The 14,284-nt window shown below is 49.1% G+C and overlaps 2 protein-coding genes across 2 annotated transcripts; one reads left to right on the top strand and one right to left on the bottom strand.

The window, feature by feature from the left end:
* Nucleotides 1–14: 14 nt before the first annotated feature.
* Nucleotides 15–3,495, top strand: LOC6618894 (TBC1 domain family member 31). The gene is made up of 4 exons (XM_002043106.2): nucleotides 15–562; nucleotides 621–734; nucleotides 797–3,212; nucleotides 3,276–3,495. Exons 1-4 carry the CDS (start codon nucleotides 279–281, stop codon nucleotides 3,429–3,431), a joined length of 2,970 nt encoding a protein of 989 aa, XP_002043142.1. The 5' UTR covers nucleotides 15–278; the 3' UTR covers nucleotides 3,432–3,495.
* Nucleotides 3,411–4,832, bottom strand: LOC6618893 (cyclic AMP-dependent transcription factor ATF-2). Its single transcript, XM_002043105.2, has 2 exons — nucleotides 3,678–4,832; nucleotides 3,411–3,622 (listed from the first exon to the last, which is right to left on the bottom strand). Exons 1-2 carry the CDS (start codon nucleotides 4,711–4,713, stop codon nucleotides 3,513–3,515), a joined length of 1,146 nt encoding a protein of 381 aa, XP_002043141.1. The 5' UTR covers nucleotides 4,714–4,832; the 3' UTR covers nucleotides 3,411–3,512.
* Nucleotides 4,833–14,284: the final 9,452 nt, after the last annotated feature.

Raw genomic sequence — 14,284 nt, 5'->3', positions numbered from 1 at the left:
TTCGATAGGCAGTAGTTCTGTCCACTGGCGTATCAAGGAGGGATTAGCTGGCAGTTTTCTCTCATTTAATTGAACTGGAAATATTTGTAGTCGGCAAAATTGGATGGTGTTCAATTGGATGCACAGGAACTGGGAACAAGCATTCAGTTTTTAAATATACACATTTGTAAACATCCTTGCCGGATAAATGATTTGACTAGGGTGTGCTGATACTTTTTTCATTGCCAAAAGTACACGTCCTTTGACAAATGGAGTTAGTCCTCATTTGAGCCCATAACATGGACAGGATTATAAAATCAGAAATAAAGAAGGATCAGATCACGGGAATCCCTTCGGTGGCCCTTCATGGCATCGAGAACTCGATGCAGGACGATGGGGATGGCAACACTGACGTGGAGGAGGAGGACTTCACGGAGGAAGAGTTGGAGCTACTCACATACCAGGATTCAGACACGGGAGATTCTGATGTGACGCTCGCGCAGCCTGAGGCAGCGCGCAGAGTGCCTTTGAGCGATGCTCCTATGCGCAAGTACCCTTTCAAGCTGAAGCAAAGCGAATCTGGGTGAGTAGGCGCTTTAGGCACATGGCGGAGATGTTGCCAACGAATTTTCGAATTTCAGGAACGTCCTGACCGTTCACCACACGATCAAGGAAGGAGGTCAGGCACTGCGCATCCAGATTGCCGCCTGCTGCTTCAACGAACTTAGCAACAAGCTGGTGGTAATAGACAAGCGGTAAGGCTAACTGGGGAACCAATAAGGAAATACTCTTTTAAACAGTCTTTTTTCATTTCCAGGGGCAACGTTTTCGTCTTTGACTTTGTACGCAAACGCTACTGGCGGCTGGGATTTCGAATGCCCAAGGCCAAGCTCATTCGCCCATCCCCTCTACACACTAGCGACTACATTGTGGGCAATAGAACGGGTCACATTTTTATCATAGACGTGGACAACTCAATTCTTGGGGTCGACGTAGAAGTGGGAAGCGCAGCGCTCGATGAATTGAGTTGGAGCAATCGCCTGCAGAATGCACACTCCTCTATCGCTCTGATGCGCTTCGGCAGCGATGCTCTTCTGGTGAATCTCCATACTCTGCAGATATCCCATCAGCTGGATTTCGATCAGTCGCGCTACACTCTTAAGTTCGCTGCTTTCCTGCCCCACTCGGACCAGTTCTTTATTGGGTTTTCTAACGATTCGCTGCATGTGTGGTCATCCCATTCATTGGCCACTTTGCGGATGGGCCAGCCTATCAAGGCCAGGAATCGCAAGCTGAGACTGCTACCGGCCGGAGAAACTATTCCGAAAATAGTTCTCCGAAGCCCGGATGACAGTGACTTGGAGGAGGACTTGACGTTTGACTGCCAGCACTACGACTTTGCCGATGGATTGCTACTCAGCTACTGCTTCACCCCCGACGGCAACAAGATGTGCCTTAGTACCTTGGATGGGTATCTTTTATTGCTGAGCGTGGCCTCCTTTGATCTGGAAAAGATGTACCGCTTGTCGGACTTTACTCTCCATCAAATGGCTTTCCTCTTGCAGCCAAAGGAGCGCATAGTGTTTGGAATCACCACCAGAAACCAAGCGATCATGCTGGATTTAGCCAATACGGATCACAAACTAATTGTGCAGCGCTCCAATGCACGAAGCTTGAGTTTGAGCCGGGATGGAAAACTGTTGAGTGTAACGTCTAGCTGCGGAGAAGTGAATGTGTGGTCCACGTGCCGCATTTTCAACGCCCTGCAAGCTCAGACCCGCTGCCTCAACCAGGTGAAGTCCACTTTCAAACAACCGAAATCTCTGCCGCCCTGCAGCGTCGGCGGAGGCGTTAGCAAGGAACTGCGACATCTGCTCAATCCGCACCGCCTAAAAACCATGCTCAAAGAGTACGGTTGCTATCCTGAAAAGTACAGGTACCTAATTTGGACATCCCTCTTAGACCTGCCCTGCAATGGTCCACAATTCCAGGAATTGATCAAACTGGGAGCACCTCTCCTGGTCAGAAATCGGTCCAAGAAGCTTAAGATTCGCAACGATCAACAACGCCGTGTTGTGATTAAGATTTGGAGTTGCCTTGCTCAATGGTGTAAGGTCTTAGCTCACGCAGATTTTATGCCGCACCTTATTTTTCCGTTTGTGAAGAGAATGCCCAAGAATAGTCTGGTTTGCTTTGAGTTAATCGCTACTCTTGTCCTGAACCATTTTCAGCTGTGGTTTGAATTTCACCCGCTGCCGCCCTCCAATTACCTGGCCATGTGTGAAAATATCCTGCACCACTGTGACGAACAGCTTTGCAAGTTTTATAAATCCCAGGAGATCTTGCCCAAAGATTTTGCCTGGCCCCTTCTGAGCACTGCCTTTTCCGAGGTCCTTGAAGAGGAGCAGTGGTTATCGCTGTGGGACAACATCTTTTCGGAACCACCTTGGTTTCCGGTCTTTCTTGTGGTGGCCTACAATTTGATTAATCGAGAGATAATCGTGCGGCTGCCAGACAAGCGATCAGTCCTCTTCTTCTTCCACGATCAGAACCCAGTGGACATCAGCAAACTTCTTTCCAAGGCGCGCAAACTAATGTCCAAATGTGCGCTTGCACTTCACCCGCAGCGTTTCATGGCACACTTCAGCCCCATTCCGAAGGGGGTGTATCCAAAGTTTCTCAAATATCCTAGCGAGTGGATCGATGAGCAGGAGTATCAAGCAGTATCGCTAATGAAGCACAACCAGGAAATCGATGCCCGAATTCGTCATCTAGAGTTGGAGGAGGTGAAAATTATGGAACGCCTTGAAACAGGACTTAAGCAAGAGGAGCACGCCCGCCGCCTCAAGGAAATGGAGAGAGTTTACCAGGACACAATCCATCGCGAGGAGGAGCGCATCACCTGCCAACGGAAAATGCTGCTTACCTACCAAATGGAGGTGCGTCGGCGCAAGAGCGAGGTCATCACTAAGTTACAGGAGTCTGAGCAGAGACGCAAAATTCTGGAAATGGAGAAGGACATGGACCTGCTGATGAACAGTATTGAGCGTGAGCGTCGGCGCCACAACCAAGAAATGCAGCTGGCCGAAGATGAAATTCGTAACCAGGAAATGGAGCTCCTTGCCCAGCGCTACTACTCGGATACGGAGGGTGCTCCACTGGCGCAAAAGTATTACAACAAAATTCAGAAACTTTGCTATCAGCGTGATCAGCTGCAGAAGAATTTGCGTGATGTATGTGATAAAAGATTTTAGATTGTATTCTGTGATTTTCAAAGTCTTCTTTCTTCCGAACAGATGACCATGGAACAGCTGCGAACTCCAGCGACATCATCTGTGCAATTTAGTCCCCAGCTGGTGGATATCGAAAATTCCATTTTTGAGATACAGAAAGAGTTTACGGAAATCATAACCACAGACACAACACTGGAATACAGAAGAAATTTACCTTAATTGAGGCTTTTTTGTACAAATAAACTACAAGGCTAGGATTATGTACATGGCACTAGAAAATAAATAAACAAGGCATCTTGGTTATTTCTTGTCCGCGCTTGCGTTGGTCGCGGACGAAGGCACTAACACGTTGGGCACATTGATGAGCAAGTTTATACTGGATGGTGGAATCCGCAGCTGGTCGGCCACCACTATAAACGAAAATTAATTAGCTTAAGGATTCAGGAACGGTTTGTCAAAGCTTACCGCCAGCTAAGGTGCTGTGACTCCTGTGCTGCTGCAGCTCCTTTTCTAATCTGGAAATTCTTTCGTGCAGTTCTTGATTCTCCTGCTGCAGCTGGGCGTTCTGCTTGACGAGGTCCTTGTGCTCGTTTCGCATCTTGTTACGGTAACGAGAGGCTGCTGCCCTTCGCCGCTCCATACAATCCTCGTCCCGACTGCGATCTTTTGCTTTCGCAGCCTTGGGCGGTGTGGAGAAGCTGCGTCTGTTATTATTGCTGTGGATAATGGCCTTCAATCTTTCCTTGATGGGCAGCTGTGAGGTGGGCGTCAGACTGGCGCTACTGGGCTCGTAATTGGGTGGGTTGCAACTAACCAGAATAGGGTCGAGTCTTCTACTGGTCTTGTTTAATTCTTTTGCAGTGGGTTTCGGCAATATGAAGGGATGAATGGCACCAGGCGGCTTCACCCTGTTTCTGTTAGAATCTGCTGTAGCGATGGAAATGGGAACTGTCTGAGCAGGCAGCACCCATGTTAGGACCTGGGGCTGGATCAACTGCAGCGGTGGCGGTCCATCTTGACTGGCCTTGGAAGGCGAGGTAACTGTCGTGGCCAGAAGCTGGTCCACATCCATATCGCCGCAGCTGACATTTTGTGGGACTTGATTTTCAGACGAAACTGATACCGCGTTGGGGGCCTCGACGGGATACACCTGCGGTGTGTGCAGAGACTCGCCGTCATTGGGTGGAGCCTCTGGGCGACTCGGAGTGCCGCTGACATTTCGTTCCGCTGCTTGCTGAAATCCAATGTCAAAGGGATTCACGTGCTGCAGGTCCTCGAAGAGACCGACCTCGTCGCAGTTCTTGATGAGTCGCGTAGGCGTGGGCGTCTGGTCGGCGGCAAATAGAGTGTCTGACTTCTGCCCAAGCGAAATGTCCAGCGAAACATGTTCCGCCTGCGCCCGAAAGTTCCGATAGCAGGATACTTCGCCCTCTGTGGATTTCGGCTCAAAGTCGCCGAAGGACACACTGGCCAGGTGCTCCATGTCTCCGGCGGTGTCCATGTCAGAAGTTACATCAAAATCATGTTATATACCGCCGACAATTCTCAATAAAAACAACTATTTTGTAAATCACATTAGCAAAACAAAAAGAAAATGGTTATCGATGTATGGATGTGTTATTGAACCTATCGGAATCCATTAGGAAACCAACTTTAGCTGCAGTGCTGGAAAAGGTATAAGGTTTTTCTACCATAATTACGATGTAAAATGTATTTTATTACTGGTATAACAAAAATCATAACATAGAATTTAAAATAAATTAAATAAATAATTAATAATCTTCACAAAATAACTAAGGACATTTTCAAACCTTGAAATAATGTATATTTTATATGTTGTTTACCTTAGCACAGTAGCGATGGGAGCAAAACGATATATCGATACCGAGAGTGGGTGCAAAAAGCGCGCGAAGTTTTCAATTTGAATCTGGTTACCAATAAATACTGTGTGTAAAAAGTACCCCTCTGTGATGAGACCCTTCTTATTCCTAGCCCCCTTGTCTTTAAAGCTGTTATGCAACCACTGTCTAAGTAAGCCACTCTTGACATTCAGCATTTCCGCCACGAAATTGCGTATCTGCCATCGCATCCAAAATGCCAAAATGCGAGTCTTCGGCACGTAGAAGCAATCATATGTGAAGAGGAAGGTAAAGCGAAGAAAAAACAACGAAACATTTTTGGCAGCCAAGAAAACCCCATAATTTAAAATTTGTATCTTTTAAATTAGATTTCTCATTGGAGGAACAAGCAGAAAACAGACAGCGGACAAAACAACACGCAAAATGCTTTCAAGCCGATCGCATTTTGGGAAACATGCACGCAACGAAACGAGCAATTTTCTAAAACTCTGCCGCACAAAAAGCCGCAGACTCGACTTGTGGGTCAAGTTCAGTGCTCAAATTGTTCCCAGCGACAAGATGGAGGACCCCTTCCGGCCCTCGTCCTCGTCGTTCACCACCACTCCAATCCGCTCCGTTTGCGAGGAGGAAGGGCCGCAAGATGCACAGCATGAAAATTAAGAAAAAGTGATGCGTAATTACAGTCATTCTCTTTCACTGCAGCCAAGCGGGCTATTCCACACAGCCATACCCTTGGCCATGTCCCGATCTCGATCCCATCCCATCCCTGCCACGTTGCATGCAACGGACGCGCGTTTTTCGGACAGCGTGGTCCATGGTCCAAGGAGCTATGGGATGGAGTTGGGTTCCGATCCTCGGCTCTGGGTTCTCGTTTCTCGGACTGCGCTGCTGCCGGTAGAAACAATCAGTTTGAAGTTCGTTCGCATAATTATGGGCAATTTTCAAAGAACATGCGTTCCGATGAACATCTCTCTCTTGCTCGCATTCAAAGTATCCATACCCCCCTCAGCTCCTTTTCCTGCCCCACCGCCACCTCCTTTCCATCATCGCACTGCAACCCAGCCATTTTTCTTACTGTCCGTCGGTCTTCTGTGGTTAGGATCAAGTGGTTCAGAGTGCCCAAAATGGTTTCCAAGCTTGGAATAGCTTGCGATCAGGCTAAAGCTTGAGAACATAATGTTTGAATAAGTTCCCTAAGAACTTCAAATTTATTTTAAATGTATATATTATAAAGCTATAGCAGTTCAGTTGTCCTCATAGTGGAGGAGATGAACCATTCCAGTTTAGCCAAGACATGCCACATCGACCCTAGCGTTTGTTTTCATTTAAAAATCGCTTCTTTCCGTAATATTTACCCACTTGGCGATCAGGTTGCTGGCCCTTGGACATCTGCAAAGGAGTCAAGGACCGCAGTTGGCCATAACGGCATGTGCGGCCTGCGGGATCCGGCTGGTATCCAGCTCAGAGGATCACCCTGTCCTTTCATAAATATTCAAAAACGGAGTTCCTCGAACGCCCAACATTTGTTTTCCCCTGCTGGAAGTTGGCTTTCCCGCTGCCTTTTGGACACATTGTTGGTTTGCCATTTCCCCAGCGGCAGTTTTGCATATAATTTATTAAGTTTGGCTGCCTCATTTGGGGTTCCTCCGGGAGAGAACTTCAGCCGAGAGGTTGTCCACCAAACGGTCTTGTTTATTTTCCGCTGGTATCTCAATTTCTTCATCGAGTGTAAAAGTCGAAAGGTGGACACCGAACGTTTTTGAAGGCCTACAGAAGTGGTGGCTATTTCGGCAGATTGCGCATATATTTTTGAACAACTTCCACGGCCCGCGGCACCGAAAACTTCCTGTTGCCGCGGCCCGAAATGATTTCTGCTTTTCCGACGGCATACACAGAATCGCCTGCCTTCGAGATACAGATACGTTTCGCTGCCGTCGCTGCTTGGCGCTCCAATAATAATTTCATAATTATGGGTTATCTGGCAAGTGGCATTCGTAAATAATAAAAACTAAGAGGCAAGAAACTACGATTCGCGGCAAAACATAAAACCCAAATATAAAAGCACGGAGATCCGGAGTTCGGTTGCGTTGCAGCGTGGCCGAGATTGATTGTCGCTAATGGGCGTGCGGCTGGGTTCCAGCGAAAAGGCCTCTCCTGGTTCCTGGCCAGCCCACATCGCCCAGACGTCCGAGACAGACTCGTATTCAGATGCAGACCCTGAGTCCCTGCAATTGTTTTAATTGCCCTCCAGCAGGTCGCGCTGGAGCTGCGAAAGTAGACCAGGCGGCATTAGAAAGAATCGGGTCTCCATCTTGAGCTGGGTCCACTTAAATGTGACCTTGGAGCCGCGCTCCACTTATAGGCAACCATCCACATGAACCGCTTCACCGATTACACTGTGCAAACTTCGAAGAGTTTCGGATTACACAAAACATAGATGTTCTAATATCCCTCATATATTACATTTTTGAAGGTTGTTTTTCAAAGTATAGAATGCGAATACATTTTCAGAGCTGCCCTGGGTGTCTAACGGTGGAGCTGAAGGCTTTTAGCTCGTGCTGCGAGCGCGCCAATCTGTTGGCCATCATCATAAGCCACAAGGATGGGGATCGGGAGTTGGGCCATGTCGGCGCTGCTCTCATCACGCCGTGATTCGGCGGATGATGGATTGCGTTCACTTTTGATGGATCTGCCACTTTCAGTTGGAAATTTAATGCTCACGTCCGAGAGGCGCTGCCTAATTGCCCAGCCCGTCGTAGGATCCCGATGCCGAGATCACTGGGGCCAGATCCCCCAAGACCCCGCAACCATTTCCATTTCCGTTAAGGCCGCTGGCCAAAATCTTGGCCCAACTTTCGCTTTTTCTGCAGTCTCCTCAGACTTTTCATCGGGCCTCGACTGCCGTCGGCTTCTAACATCCTGTCCAGTCTTGTGTCCAGGGGCGAATCCTTCGACTGGACTGCATAATTGGCGTCTGGAGGCGGGTCTGCGGGTCCAGGGCTTGTGTCCAACATGTGCCAAGCACATTCTGGCCGAAAGAAAGCAAGCTTAGACCACGAAGGCGTGTTAGCCTTAAGAAGCCGCAAAGAACCGATTGAACCCCCTTTGAAGAGGGACCTCAAACCACCGCTGGGCATTTGGAACCCTTTGGAGACCTCGGCTAACGGTATACCTTCTTAGGCATTTGTTTAATTGCATGTTTCACTCGAGTTTCAAGCCACATGCCTCGCAAAATATGATTAGCAGTGGCAGCCAAATAAATAAAACAAGAACTAGCCATCAGGGGAATAGGTGTAAATATCTCTTAAATGCCACAGACACTTTTCACCCGCGTTCATTAATTGATTGTAAAATCATAATGACACCAAACTGAGTCAGATCCATTAAGGTGAGCCGAAATTAATCAATGAATATAATTCCACGCCTTTCTCCCCTCGATGGGTGATCTTTGATCCACTACATTGATGCTTACTGTTAGTACCTTTAGTTAGGAACTTTAGATGGGGTAATGTGCACATACCACTGCGTCCGTTGCTATAGCTACCATATTGGCCAAGTTTTATTTTACCATTTGGACAGCTCCATCACATTTTCCCCATTCACTGTTTCACCCAAAACGGATTTTACGCATTCGTAAACCTCGAAGTTCGCAGTCTCAATTCGCGACCTGCGGCCATTTTCGCGTTCTCAACTCAGATCGACGGCGGGCTTTGTCTTTTGAGCCAAAACTAAAGCCATTGACAAATGATTGGTAACGCGGAAGGGGTAGGGGGCGGGGGGCTGGCGAAGAGTGCGGCTCGGAACGGCAGCAAAAACTCATCAATTAAAAGTGCTAATGGCTATCATAATGATATGTTAATATCACTCGCAGCTATGGCCATTCTGCCTTTGTTTTTGCGCTCTGGCTAACTGCGGTTTAGTTCAGTTAGCCGGGCCGAAAGAACCGGGTTGAAAAAAGGTTACACAGCGGTCTCTAAGCCAAAGAATGTTGTTGCATGATTAATTATGCCTTGGCGACTTTTTGGCGGTCTCTTGGCAAACGCAGTCAAAACATATTTCCCAGCTTGCCTCGGCTTCATTAGCGCATTTCTTCCTTGGTGGCAAAAAGCAGAGGGTCTACAACTCGTGATATATGTCAAATTAATTAAGTTTTCTGGCACAACCGTTACGAGGGGTCATCGGAGCAGGTGAACGCGGCTGGTTGGGGCATCTGCCAGGTGGAATGAAGAGTACTCTCCGAGCTCCCATGGTCCATGGTCCCAGCCCTGATTTATAAGTTCAATCAAACTTATGAATATGCACATGGAGCGCCCGCGGCCATAGGATCGTTGATTTATTGCCCGAATCGGACCTGGAATCGAGATCAGGATCAGGACCAGATTCGGATACAGACTCGAGTATCCAAAGGTTGCAGATCGACGGGCGCATTTTTCACCATTCCCAGATTGATACGTGCTGGAATTCTCGGTGCCCGCTCATAATTCTCCTCGCAGCCCGTCACAGGTGATATATGCGTCTGCCCGGATCATGGGATCAGCGGAGCAGGGGAGCTTGCGAGCAGGCGATCTGCGGATCAGGGGTCGTCTTCGTGCGTAGGCCTAATGATTGGGTTGCCGAGCGATCGGGGTTAAGAATTATGGTTGAACTCCGCGGCGGATGTAGTGCATCATTCGCAAGCGGCCATAATGATAGGTCAGCTGGGCACTGGAAGCGTCAGCTTAGATTTAGCATTTTAATTGTTGCGCTTATTTTGGGAGTCGAAATTTATGCATCCGACGCGTCGGATGGCTCCGTTCCCAGCCAACGTAGTGCACTAGATACCTTGCAGGACAGCCGGGATTGGGTGGGTTTTCGGCAGGACGCCACAGACCACGTCCTAGTCCGGGCATTGCGTGCCAGGAGCCCATCACTGAAGCCGCCAGCCAATTGTAACGCAAAGTTCTCCATGACGACTTGCAACGCCAACGCAGCTCGCCCTGGGCCAATTCCAATTTAACTTCTTACTGCGGCTTGATATTTGGCCAAAAGTCGGACTCATGCTGTTGTTGTGGGCCCACTGCCGCCATGGCAGCTTGGGCTGGCTAACAAGTTTGGAAAATTTGCGTTTCCGGCATTTGCAAATTTACAATTCGCGCCTTGCATTTTGACAAAGATGCATGCCCCTTGCGATCGGCGAGACGAGGTTAAAGTTGGCCCGCCAGTGATGAGGACTGACTTCTGGAGGTATAAGCTGGATTAGATTGGTTTCGAAAATTTGTTTTCATGGTAGCTCAGGGAAACTCGGTTAAGTAGATCCTACCACTTTATTCGTGATTTGATAAATAATATTTGCTGCCCGACACTTCTTGCAGTTCAATTCGATTTAAATAGTTAGGTACTTTCATCATTTTCGAACTTCGGAGCTCCCATTTCTTTGGTAGTCCCACGTGCTCATCTCTGGTGGTGTCGTGGTCGTGGTCGTGGGCGGTGTTTGGTGTTTGGCGTTTTCGGGACCTGTCTGCGGTTGACTGACTGTGTGCTCCGTTGGACGGATGGCCGACTGCTGTTTTGGTGGCGATTTTGGGGGGTGGATGGCTTGGTTGGGGTGCCCAGCTAACCCAGCGCACCCGTTATGTAAACGTCTTTGCGCGCCTTCATTTTGCGGTTTCAGCAGCTTGGAATTTTTCTGTTTTTGTTTAGCCCGAGCAAATGTTTATGGGCTGTGGGCTAACTTCCTTTTAACATGCAACAATTTACGCCGCTCTGGCTGAAATTGCATGCGTCTGTGACCCCAAACCAGGCGCGACTTCCCCATCCGCGCACTCCGGGTGCCTAAACCCGTACCCCAGTCCAAAATGTTAGATGGCGGGCGCCATTCCGCCCCGAATTTACTAGTTTTGGATTTCGCACTCCGAGGACGGGCGGAAATGCTGACAGCTCATGGCATTGCAGCTGCCCCGTGGAATAAAAGTGATTTTCTTGCTGGACGGGCTGGTCAGATACAGATACAGATACTGATATCGACAAGATCAACCGCTTTTTGCTCCAGTCCCGCTCCCATATAAATCACAAGCCCCGCCGAGCCAAACAAAACGAAACGTCAAATTAAAATGCAAATTTAATTGATGTATCGGCCAACTAGTTTCCAGACTGTGTGCATTAGAGACACCGATCCGAGAGACCAGACCGATCATTAGATGCAAAAAGCTGAAACTTAAGCTAAAGTGCACCACACACTAGACCGCGCAGCGGAAATTATACGAGCGAATGCAATCTGGCTGCCGCGTTGCACTTTGCAATTTGAAATGCTCCGGCTAATTACACGCATTTCGCATGTGGCCAAAAGGCGCGGCCCATGGCCCATCCCCGAGTCCAGGATACGTGCTCCTCGCCCATTAAGTAATAGGTGCGGACCCTGCTAATGGTTGCACTTCCAGTTGCAGTAGCTGTGGCAGTTGCAGGGCCCCAAGGGCCCCATCTCCTCCAGCTTCAAAGACATCAAAGGCAGCAGGACAGCAACTGTGAACGCCTCGGATGACATTACCATTAGGCGGCTTGTGATTTGCCAGCTGCTACGCATCTTCGAGATACTTTGGCCAACAGCGGCGAGTGGCGTTGATTGCAGTGATTGAGACGCACGGATTGAATTGTAGCACGTGTGCTTCATAAAGTTCAAATGGAGGAGATTACTTCCTCAGCTAAGACAGGTTTGCCTCGCTGACCCAAAGCTGCGGTTTAGAAAATTGACATCAAGAGAAACAAAAGTCGAACGGAGCATTGGAAAGGCGAAACATTTATAGATTTAAGAAATTCTTACAAAATGAGGAACTGACCATATCGGAATTTAAAAACTGATTTTACCATCAGACTTTTCTGTGGGGAGCCACTACGACCCCTCTGGGAACTGACACACTCGGCCAGTCAAAGTTCAAGCTGAGAAGTCGAAAGGTGTTGGTGTCCCTCAATCTTAAACGAGGAGGAGGAGGCGGAGCAGGAGGAGTCTCCAGCGACTTCAAGACAAACATTGATCGATGCGAGGGAAGCAGGAAAGCAGAGAAGCAGATGCGGCACATCCATCTGACAGATACTAAGATACTATGTCTGCCTGTCTGTCTTGGTCCATGTGTCTGTCTATCTGTCTGTGTGTTCTTGAAAACTCCAAATTGGCCGGGCTGCTGTTGCTTTGCATGCGAGTGGATTCACAGTCGCTGCAGCTGCACAAAGCCAAAGATCCAGAGACTTGGTCGAGGGCCACAGTCGAAAAAGAAATGAAGAACAGAAAAAAGCGGATGAATAAAATGGCCGCCAAAGCCATGGACCCATGCCAAAATCGAGGCCCAAGCTCCAGCCGAGGCAGCCATGGATGCGATCTGGTCCTGTCCTTATTTTTCATCTCATTTTCTACTTTCTGGCAGTGCCTGCCCCTCGTTGTGCTTTATCGTCTGCTGGAAATCTGCGCACGTTTTGGCCGGGTTATTATGCGCGCCTTGGTTGGCTTGGCTGGCCGAGACGGCTTGGTTGGCTTGGATGGCTTGGATGGCTTGGATGGCTGGGCTGGCGTTTTGCGGGGGCAGCCCTCGAACGGCGAGCCGCAGAGCAGTGGGACTCTCCTCCATCTTGGCTCGTCTCCGCTGCAGTTGGTGTTTTCACAAGAAACCTGGTGGTATGGTGCTCCCCAAACCTGGCATCGCATCGTATCTGGGTATCTGCTATCCCCCCGCTCCGGCGAGCTGTCAGCCACTTGGCAGCGTGTTTGTTAACATATAGTATTTTGAAGGCGTGGGAGCCGCATTGCAGCCCGGGTTCAGGCCAAGACCGAGACGCTTTGGGCCAAGAGGTGGAGGTGGGTGAGCGGCAGGGGAGCCCGAGGAGAAAAACGTTTTAAAGTTTCTGCCTTTGTCTGCGGCAAACGCCATTTTTCCCCTTGACTTCGTTTGGTCTTGGGCACCGAGAACATCCGACTCCGACTCCGACTCCGACTTCGACTTCGACTGCGACTGCGACTCTAGTTTTCTAAGCCCGGCTGGCTGGCCATGTTATTTGTCAATGCATGACAATTTTATTGGCTTATTTTTGCGGCCCTGTTGCCGCTCTTCTGGCTCTTTCGGCTCTTGCCGCCCTTCCAGCGGCTTTGACGGACGTTTTGCGGTCTGCAGACACTTTAATTTGGGCATGGCACGGCCAATCCGCCATCCTGCGTGCGCAGTCCTAGGAGGCCGCCCCGCCTCTCCGGGGTCTTGCATTTGGATTTGGGCTCGGGCACGAAGTAAATCACATCACGACACAACTCCGCCGATCCAATCCGATCCAGTGCGATGCGATCTGCGGCAGTTCCATTCCCATTCCCATTTCCATTCGAGGCAATCGAAGTGGCTTTGCATGGGTCGGCTAATTACGGGGATCGATTTGTGTTGCTGATATTTTCGGCGACTTGGCGTTAAGCGGCGAATCATGATCCACGGGGTGTTGGAAAATTCAGCGAAAATCGCCGTGGGGAAACCTTAACCCACTGAGCTCATAGTTCTGGGACTGCTCTACTAAAATGTGAGAATTTAGTAAGCGAATGTTGCATATTGCCTAAGCCCGCGAATTCTTCTGCGTTTTCCAAGATAGAGTTCTCGCAACATTAGTAAAGGAATACTTAGGCCGTCCTGGATGACTTACTTGTCTTATGGCGCTTGCCTTCAGAGGGTTAAGAGCTGCTGAGATGACGTTGCCATTCGATGGCCGCAATCGCTCAAGGAAAGAAATCACACGGAATCGTGCCGCATTTTCCGCTCTACCCCAGCCAAATCAGTCCACCCGCTTTTCCGAGGAACTCCCCCTACTTTATTTTTCACTTTCGGTTAGCTTGCCAGCTAAGGCTAGAGAATTCTTTGGCTCGTTCGGTGGCTTGGCGGTCTCGTTTCCTCCCATCGACCGTACTAGCCACGTCCACAGCCGCATGCACAACCACATCCACATCCATAGTCACATCTACAGCCGCTGCCCTGGGGTTGCGATTCAATTTGGCTTTGTGGAAGTTGCCGTCGCCATTCGCCGTTGATTCTCGTGGCATGTATTTTGCATATTGACGCGCGGCATTTTGTAAGGCAACATTTCACATTGCAATTGGCATTCGACAGCCCAGAGTCGCAGCCACGTTTCGTGCCAAGATAACCAACTGCCACATAGCACACCACACGAGCTCCTTTGGCGAATGCAAAGCAAAATAAAAGCAGCTCACGACATCTC

The sequence above is a fragment of the Drosophila sechellia genome, chromosome 2R (genome assembly GCF_004382195.2).
Source record: "Drosophila sechellia strain sech25 chromosome 2R, ASM438219v1, whole genome shotgun sequence".
Taxonomy (NCBI): domain Eukaryota; kingdom Metazoa; phylum Arthropoda; class Insecta; order Diptera; family Drosophilidae; genus Drosophila; species Drosophila sechellia.
The sequence above is the reverse complement of the archived record's forward strand: the minus strand, read 5'-3'. Positions and strand labels throughout refer to the sequence as shown.